The sequence below is a fragment of the Onychomys torridus genome, chromosome 5, assembly GCF_903995425.1.
Source record: "Onychomys torridus chromosome 5, mOncTor1.1, whole genome shotgun sequence".
Lineage (NCBI taxonomy): Eukaryota > Metazoa > Chordata > Mammalia > Rodentia > Cricetidae > Onychomys > Onychomys torridus.
The window spans coordinates 58,920,148-58,929,444 of NC_050447.1; the positions used below are offsets into that span (position 1 = coordinate 58,920,148).

General features: G+C 38.9%; 1 protein-coding gene across 2 annotated transcripts; it reads right to left on the minus strand.

Moving 5' to 3' along the window:
• Positions 1-554: 554 nt before the first annotated feature.
• LOC118584753 (isopentenyl-diphosphate Delta-isomerase 1) lies at positions 555-8,896 on the minus strand. 2 transcript variants are annotated; one of them, XM_036189021.1, is made up of 5 exons: positions 8,470-8,881; positions 5,847-6,019; positions 5,054-5,146; positions 4,570-4,700; positions 555-2,164 (listed from the first exon to the last, which is right to left on the minus strand). In XM_036189021.1, exons 1-5 carry the CDS (start codon positions 8,604-8,606, stop codon positions 1,847-1,849), a joined length of 852 nt encoding a protein of 283 aa, XP_036044914.1. In that variant the 5' UTR covers positions 8,607-8,881; the 3' UTR covers positions 555-1,846. The 2 variants fall into 2 exon arrangements, with proteins under 2 accessions (XP_036044914.1, XP_036044915.1); XM_036189022.1 differs by lacking the exon at positions 5,054-5,146 and having other exon boundaries at positions 8,470-8,896.
• Between the last annotated feature and the right edge of the window lie 401 nt (positions 8,897-9,297).

Below are 9,297 nucleotides of genomic sequence, written 5' to 3' on the forward strand. Positions count from 1 at the left end.
TAGCATTTATCATGTTTAAAATACAATATGCAGACCAACCTATTATATCCAGATATTAACAAACCAGACAATATTAAAATAATTTATTTTTTAAATTTTCAATAAATACTTGCTACATAGCTGTATCATCAAAGATAAATCAACTGTTCTGAATTATCAATAAATTAAACTTTACAAAATTTTTGTAAGAAAAAATTATTCATTATATAGCATTTAAATCTAAGAGCACAAATTTGACACACCTGTGGCAAGTTTTAAAAAGTACCTCAATCAAGACACAATCTCAATATATGCCTATTCTATAACATCAGTCTATTGATCATTGACTTCCTCACCACTACTCCCTCCTGTTTCTACCTCTAAAGTAAGCTCTTACTACAGAACAGTGGTTTTCTATTAGAGGTGTCTCTGTCCCTATGGGGCACTTGGTACTACTATCCATTAAAATTTTGGTTGTTGCTGGGCATGGTGGTTCATACACTTTGGAGACAGAGGCAGGAAGATCCTGAGTTCCAAGGCTATCCTGGTCTAGAGTGAGCTCTAGAACAGCCAGGGCAACACAGAGAAACCCTGTCTCAAAACCCACCCCACCCCCATTTTTTGAGGGGAGTTGTCTTAGCAAAGGAGTGCTAAATGATATTGAATGTACAGGGTGCAGAGATACTACTAAACATCCAACATAGGTCAGACACCTACAACAAGATTAACCAGGCCCAGTGCTGGTAGTGGAAAGAGTTTTCTCAACTCTTGTAAAGAACTTATTCCCACCTTATGACTAACATCCCTTCCATATAATTATGAACAGATTTTGCTAAATGGTAAATAACTATTTAAAAGTTAAGCAGTTATCATTACCACTAGAAGTAATAGTTAACTTTAAGTAGTAAAATAATTTCAGAATGGTTAAAGCACAAAATCAACCAAAAGTGACAAAAATCAGCATACAGAACAGGCCTTTCCAATCTGTGGGCCAACCACCCAAGGTTTCAAACCAATCATATATTAATATTTGATATGTACTGAATATGCAGACATGTAGACTTTCACTTATCACAAAGCATAGTAAAACAATCATTTATGTTAGCATTTACACTGTGTTCAGTGCTACAATCAACCCAGAGATTAGGTAAAGTGTGAAAGATGTGCATAAGTCAAATACAATGTCATCTTGTATAAGACTTGAGCATCCAGAGATTTGATTATGAAGGGGGTCCTGAAATTATGAGGGATGACTGGATACCATTTACTCTCCCTTGAACCTGCTCTGCTTGTTATCATTGTTATAATTATTGTAAGGATTAGGGACTCAACAACCCATGACCTCATGACTGCAAAGCAATCATGGTACCACTGAGCTGTATCCCCAGCCTTGACCAGTTAATATTTTAGTGCTGTTTTGAAGCAGCTAAGTAGTCTCTTTTGCTCATTTCTCTGTCTTTATTTAATAAGACCCATAGAAATTCATCTACAATGATATAATTTAATGGTATAAAAAAAACCACTTGGCAAATAGCAAAGTGTTCCGAAAATGTTTGTCAAAATGCAAAAAAATGAAGATTTTTACTTATTTCTTCAATCGTGTTATACATAGTCATATATTTGGACAGGCTAAATTAAGTTTTATTTATGGCATAATTTTGCAGTAACCTCTCATAAATTGTCCTTTACAAACATCAGTGCATATACATGGGATAGATAATACAAAACTGTAAGTCAGTGGGCTTTTTTCTCAAACAAATTCTGGTTGTAAAATACCCATGTATCATAAAGAGGAGCCCAGTTCAAAACAAAGGAAAACAAAAAACATTCTTACTGGGTAGAAAAAATTTTCAATTCATTTACACATTCACATTCTATGTATTTTCTCATGGTCAACAAACTGACTCAAATGGTTTAAGTTATCCCACCATTTAAAGAGAAAAGTGTCTACAATAATTTTAAACCATGGAGTTAACTTAATTTCACCACTGGCTGCTTTCTTCATAATTTCTTTGAGTTCTTCCTTTGATACATAGAGATAGCTTTTAATCTCATTGGGATCTGGATTCAAGGTTACATTCTTCTTCAGAAACAAAATATAATCAATTTCATGTTCACCCCAGATACCATCAGATTGGGCCTTGTAGTAAATTCGTGTCAGATAATGCATTTCATTTGGATCAACCTACAACATAAAAAGAAAACTCAATTAATACCATCAACCAAGTCAGACATAGTGTACCTGTCTTTAATCTCAGTACGCAGCAGGCAGAGGGAGATGGTTCTCTGAGTTTGAGGCCAGTCTCATCTACATAGCAAGTGCTAAGCTAATCAGGAATATGCAGTGAGACACTGTTTCAAAAAAAATTAAAGAAAAACTGACTAATGACAAAAAGATAACCTAAAATCAACACATTTCAAGAATATCTTGTTTTTTAAATTATTTTTTATGTATAAGTATTTTACCTGCATACATTCCTGTGAACCACTTGTATGCCCATTGCCCTGGGAGACCAGAAGAGGGCAACTGATCTCCCAGAACTAGAGATAGAGGGATATAAGCTGCCATATTGGTGTTGAGTATTAAACATGGGTTCTCTGGGAGAGCAGTCAGTACTTTTAACTGCTGAGCCATCCCTCTAGCCCTTTAACAATATCTTGAATGGCAGCGGAGTAGTTTTACAATCAGAGGTTTTTGGTTTTTTTTTTTTTTTCTCAAGACAGGATTTCTCTATGTAGCTTTGAAATCTATCCTGGAACTCACTCTGTAGACCAGGCTGGCCTCGAACTCACAGAGATCAGTCTGCCTCTGCCTCCTGAGTGCTGGGATTAAAGGTGTGTGCCACCATGCCTGGCTACAATCAGAGTTTTTAAAGTATTATTCTCCTATTGATGATATATGGAAAATTTATTACTGTTTGAGTGTCTAAATTTTTTATTCTCGAGGCCAAACGTAAGTTAATTTTTTTCAAAATATTAAAAAATAGTTACTCAAACTAGAACGTTACTCAATATAGGTTATTCAAAATAGAATGCATTCATATTTTAAAGTTGCTATTATTATTTCAACTAGATGTGAGACACTGTCATACTGTTCAAAGAGGACAGACAGTAAGGCACAGTGGTGCACATCTTTAGTACCAGCATGCTGGCTGAAAACTGAGACAGGCAGATCTCTATAAGTTTAAGGCTAGCCTGGTCTACACAGTAAGGTCCAGGTTAGCTAGCCCTAAATTTTGGTTTCTTAAAATCATGGTCCTAGTTTTGCTTAATATTGATATACCAGTCTATATGATGGCTATTTTATCAAATCAGAGATGAACTGCTGCCTTGTGGATATCCTTAGGAACATGAACCACAGTTCTGAGTGAATTGAAATAACCTTTTCCTTCCTTGGAATTTTTCCCTTAAAAAAATATGTATTTTTGAGGCAAGGTATCTCCAAGTAACCCTCGCTAGCTTGAAACTCACTATGTAGATAAGTCTGGCCTGAAACTCAGAGAACCATCTACCTCTGCCTCCCAAGTACTGGGATTTAGCTCAGTGAGGGCTTGCCAAGCATGGTTGAAGAACTGGGTTCCATCCTCAGTACCACATAAACTAGGCATGATGGTGCATACTTGTATTCTCAGCACCAGGAAAATGAAGGCAGGCAGATCATCAAGGGCATCTTCAGCTACATGAGATACATCACATCTCAGAAAGGAGGTTGGAGAGATATCTCAGCAGTAAGAGTACTGTCTTGTTCTTCCCCAGGACTCAGATTTGAGTCCTAGCACCAACATGGCAGCTAACAACCAGCCTTAACTCTAGTTCCAAGGGACTCAACTCCCTCTTTCAGCCTCCTCCTGCACTGCATGCACATGGCACACAAGATATACATGTAGGAAAAGCACAGACATAAAACAAAAATAGGTATCACACATTTTTTTAAAGAGGCTGGAGAGATGGCTCAAGCAGTTAAGAGTACCACCTCCTCTTCCAGAAGACCCAGGTTCTGTTCCAATAGCCACATGGTGGTTCAGCTATTTGCTACTCCAGTTCCTGGGGATCTAACACCTTCTTTCTGATCTCCTTGGGCACTGGGCATATATGCGGTGCACATCAATATAGTCAAACCATATAAAAAGTTAATTTTTAAGAAAGAGAAAAAAAATTTGGTTGGGTTTGGAATACATGCCAACAAACCCAATATTTAAGAGACAAAAACAAGCATATTATTTGTTGGAAACCAGTAGGAACTATACAGCAAGACACTGTTTCAAAAAACAAAACAATATTCCTTATTGAAGGGCTAATTCTATAAATCAGGAAGTTATAAAGCCCAGACTATGCACTACTGTAATCACAGCAGTTGGGGGACTGAAGCAGAAGGATCAAGAATTTAAGGCCAGCTTAGACTGTAGAGTGGAGCTATCTCAAAACAAAGTTCTTGGTCTGGAACTCTAAGTTAGTGGAAAAGTACTTGTTAGGAACGTAAAACTCTGGGTTCCACTCAAAGCATTGCTGAAAATTGCTTTCTGGTTATTAGTCAATATCTTAACATATTGATTTAGGTTTCGATTGTAGGCCGTCTAGAAGACTGATTACCTCTTCTAAGGGAATTCCCAATTCAGCTTTTAAGCGCCTCTGTGCAGCTCGTTTTACACCAATGGCGTTGTTTTCTTCAAGCTCACCTGGATTACTTAACGGATGACTACAGCAACTATTGGTGAAACAACCTGGAAAATATTAATATGAACAAAGATGAACTATTCTTCAAATCAGGTCTGCAAGATCAAAGAAAAGTTTTATAAGTAATCAGATAAACAGAGTTTTAAGTCAGTTACAATGGGTTCCCAGTATTATTTTCTCAAAGATAGTTACAGATAAGCTTAATGCTTTCTTAAACCAAGAAGATAAAAACATAGAGGTAATTCAGATAGTAGGGTTATATTCATTGGATAAGCTTATTTAATGTAAAATATAAATGAAGCCATTTACCAGGCTATTCCTTTTGGACCTTGGCTCCAAAAGTTCAATCAGATTAATATAGTTCCCAGTAGAATCTACCTTGTGCGTTAAATATACTAACCTGGAAAGGTAATTTTAGCATCTGATCTCTGCTGTAACAGGAGCTTATTTTCATTATTAAATAAGAAGACACTAAAAGCTCGATGTAATAATCCTAAAAGCAAAATAATTATGATTGGTCAGAAAATGCCAGTTATTTGTCCAGTTTCCCCTCTTGCAGATGAGAATATGACTAGCAAGCTGTTGACAGTTCTACTATTTTCCAGTCTTCTAACAGGAATTTCTGTACGGCTGTTATGGAGAATAGTTCCAGCAAACCAGCAAGACTAGTCACCAAGTGAAACTCCTTTTCACTTGGCATTGTTGGCGGTTTTGATGCAGGTCAAATGCTCTTTCAGGAATAGTTAACCCAGGCCATTTAGTCCCCTGCTTTAGGGTGTGTGTGCATGCATGTGTGCGAGGGTTCATGTTTCCCTTTAATACCTACTTCTCTCTGTAGCCTTCAGAAAGACAGGCTTAAGTACTATGTTAATAGTCTATTCCTTTTTTATGAGCCCAGAATAATTCTGAAGCAGCTTAGTAAAATACAAAAAGTGGAAAGAAATATTACAGGAGAGGCAGCAAGGTAGATTTCATTACTACACTATTTAACTGGAATGAAATGTAAAATATCATTAAGAAATGCATCTCTCAGCACTTGGGAGGCAGATTTCTGCAGAGTAGCCAGCCAAAGCTACACAGTAAGACCCTCCTCACCCCCAAAAGAAAAAGCATTCCTTTTATCCCAATAATTTTGTCAGCTAACTGGAAATGGCTACACAAATCACTTTGTAAAAAATATTTTAAAACGGTACCTTTGTCAATGTTTTCATTCAGGTGACAGTTTTTCTTGGTGTCAGCCCCAATTTTATTGTCATTTTCATCAATAAGAATACACATCTCTGCCAGAAGTTGAACTTGTTGTTCATCAAGATGGCTGGTATTTATTTCTGGCATTGTGACAGAATGTCTGATCTGACCTAGAACACTAATATTGAAAAAGGTCATCATATTATAGTTTTCTAAATGGCATATACATGTAGAGAAGCATATCTAGATTTGAGCTGAGGAGCTAATTCAGCCATTAAGCTCATAATTAATTATACTTACTGTTCCCATCTGCAGCCTTACCACTCCATCCCCCATGGGTTTCTCCAAGGAGGCCACTGGTCAAATACTCAACCCTACTTTGACCATCATTTCTCCTATGACAATCACATCTAGCCTTTTATAACAGTTACTCTACCCCAACTGGATCAGGCCCTCTGGATAAGTGAGACAGTTGATTATCTTGAACTGTTTGGGAGGCCCCTAGGCAGTGGGACCTGGACCCATCCTTAGTGCATGAGCTGGCTTTTTGGAGCCTGGGGCCTATGCTGGGACACTTTGCTCAGCCTGGGTAAAAGGGAGGAGGGGACTGGACCCGCCCTGCCTGAATCTACCAGGCTGAGCTGAATTCCCAGGGGAGTCCTTGCCCTGGAGGAGATGGAAATGGGGAGTGGATTGGGGGGAGGGCAGGAGCAGAGGGACAGGGGAATCCGTGGCTGATATGTAAAATTAAATTAACTTATAAAATTAAAAAAAAAACAACAACAATAGTTGCTCTAGAGTGCCAAACTCAATGTTCTATTCAAATTACTGAGCTGACATCTCTTATAGCATTGGAAAATCAACTCCTCCTTTTGTGTATTTTTCTTTATATATTTTTCTATTCGTGATCTGGCTCCAACCTAATTTTTCATCCTACTTTTCCACAACAGTCTCTCAATTCTTCATTACATGTTCCCAAAGTCATTCCAAGTATTTTTGCCATTTGCATCCTCAGCATGACTGCTAAAGAATACCACACACCAATGTTAATTGAAATCTAGGTTTCAAAGTTCAACTCACAAACATTTAAACAATGTCCCCTAGGATTTTATCCAATTTTTAACCTGGGCTCCTAGTTAGAAAAGATCTATGCAACAATTCTGTCAATTCTCCTAAAGGCAATATATAAATAATATTTTTGATGAAGAGGCATAAACTTTATTCACTACATTCAAGTGGACACTTTAGAGCAGTTCCTGGAATTTTTTTTTTCCTGAACAGTGAATTAGCATAGTGTCAATCAATTCTGCTTTTATAAGTGCAAGAATTAGACAATGCCTAAACTAGACAATGTGGAACTAGGTGCAGCTATGTTCCAGTCAATCTTTTATTTATGGACACTAAAATCTAAATTTCACTTATCCCCATGTCACAAAATGATTTTTTTCTTACAATCTATTATTAGGTTATACTTCATACATCCTGACCTTAGTGCAGACACCTAATTTTCTCAACTTAAGTGTAAATTTAGACCATTTTCTGTATTGTAACATCTTTTGCACATCTCTATCCAGCAATTCCTAACTTTTCTAATCTTTGTAAGAGTTCCTTACATATCTTCTCGGTTTTTAAAAATAAGTTTTCTCACAATTTATTTTGAATATTCTATGTGATCTACTTTCAAATATATAGATTACTGGAGTTAAAACATACCTCTGAACAGCTAATAAAACTTTCTAAAACTAAGAGTACAGAATGAACTAATCAGGGGACAGGGAAATACCATTGCTAACTAAGGCTAAAATACTGAATACCAAAACAAACAAACAAACAAACAAACAACCCCCCCAAAACAACAAAAAACAAAACCAAACAAAAAAGAAACAAACAAAAATCAGCAATGAGCTTAATGATTACAGGAAAATACAAGCATTGTAAGAAGTAAAAGTGGACTTCAACTGATAGGGAATATTTTCGATATTCATAGACTAATTTAAAATTCTAAGGTAGATTTCATTCTTGTGAATTACTAAACTTTTTGAAAAAAATCTTTAACTCATAATGCCAGGATTTTAAGAATCAACTTCATTTTCTTACCCATTTAAAGATAAGGTGTGGAAAACACAAATCACCTAACTCAAGAAAAAGATCCAGGAACATACAGGAGAGGCGTCTCCATTTCTTTATAAAAACTCACCTGGACATTTAACCACAACACCTGCAAATCCTCTCTAAAACTAGAAGCAAGCAGCCGTCGACCTATTTATTCATTATTTGAATAAGACAATTGAGGTGCTCCGGAATGGAGCAAAAACTAGATTTTCTTAAGTCAAGTCAGTTCCCTTTTTATAACTCAACTCCCCAAGGTCTAAGAACCACAGTATTTCTCGGACTACTGGATCGCTTCTCAGGGCATCTCCACCGACAGCCCGTTGGATCCGAAGCTCTGCCACTGGGATGCAGCCCCAGGACCAGTCCTCAGCCCAAGTGGAGCAACAGTGCCAGGAGGACCAAACGTCAACGGCCCACCATGGCGAGCCAAGCTGGGAAACCCTGTCACCTCAGCCTCATCGTGCCACCCAGCACCTCCTGGTACCCCACGCCATCCCTCAGCATTGCGACTCTTACCAGAGACTCCAGCTGGAAGCGCTTTGAAGTGCTGGGGTGCGCCGTATTTCAACGCTCTTCGCAGCAAGCCCCGCCTTCAGACACCGCCCCCTAACGGCATGTCCAATCACTCGCGCCAGCGCCCGTCCGCGCCACATTTCCTCAGCCAATCGCCACTAGCGTAAGCCTGACGTCACGACCGCGCCAGGCAGGCTCGTGGTGGTGCCACCTCCCCAGCGCGTGGCTCTGGAGGTTTCAAGAAACGGCTGCGTAACTGGTCCGCGAACCAGGGTGTTGGCTACTCCCGGTGCACAGCTGGGACGGTCGGCACGCCTAGCTGCCTCGTGGAAGGGAAGCTTCTCTACTGGGAAGGTGCCTTGAAGATGGTGCGACCCAATCGGCCACCAGCCAATGGCACCTTCGACCATGCCCGGGCTCGCCAATCAGCTGGCGGCAAGGCCAAGGGTCGGCTCCTGACCCGACAGGCGTGTGTGTGCGTGATGACGTCAGGCGCCTTGAAACTGGAACTCCTGCGAGTGCAGTTTTTTAGCAGAAAAGCCTCCGCCCTTCTTCCCAGGAACCACTGCCCGGTGGTCTGTCCTTTAGAATCAGTCCTAGAGGGCGGAATGAAACTCCAGTTGGATGAACTTGACGAAAGCTACGAAAAAGCAAGAAATCATTGTTAATGTATTGGTTTAGAAGATTTAACCTGCTTCCCCAACATGTTATTCCAGTAAGAAAATTCTGTACATTTGCAGCAGCGCTAATTACCAAGGTGCTTTGCAAGGTAGAATAAATTGTTTAGCAAAGTTAAATGAAGTAGAGGCAGGTTGGGGAACCAAGGTTTGG

Bases quoted from the DNA above. Each gene is read 5' to 3' on its own strand.
- LOC118584753 (XM_036189021.1), bottom strand. From the start codon at position 8,606: ATGTGGCGCGGACGGGCGCTGGCGCGAGTGATTGGACATGCCGTTAGG. The intron at 5,147-5,846 runs GTACCGTTTTAA...TTTTGCTTTTAG, and splicing joins GAATGAAAACATTGACAAAG to GATTATTACATCGAGCTTTT. The intron at 2,165-4,569 runs GTAATCAGTCTT...TTTATGTTGTAG, and splicing joins TGGGAATTCCCTTAGAAGAG to GTTGATCCAAATGAAATGCA.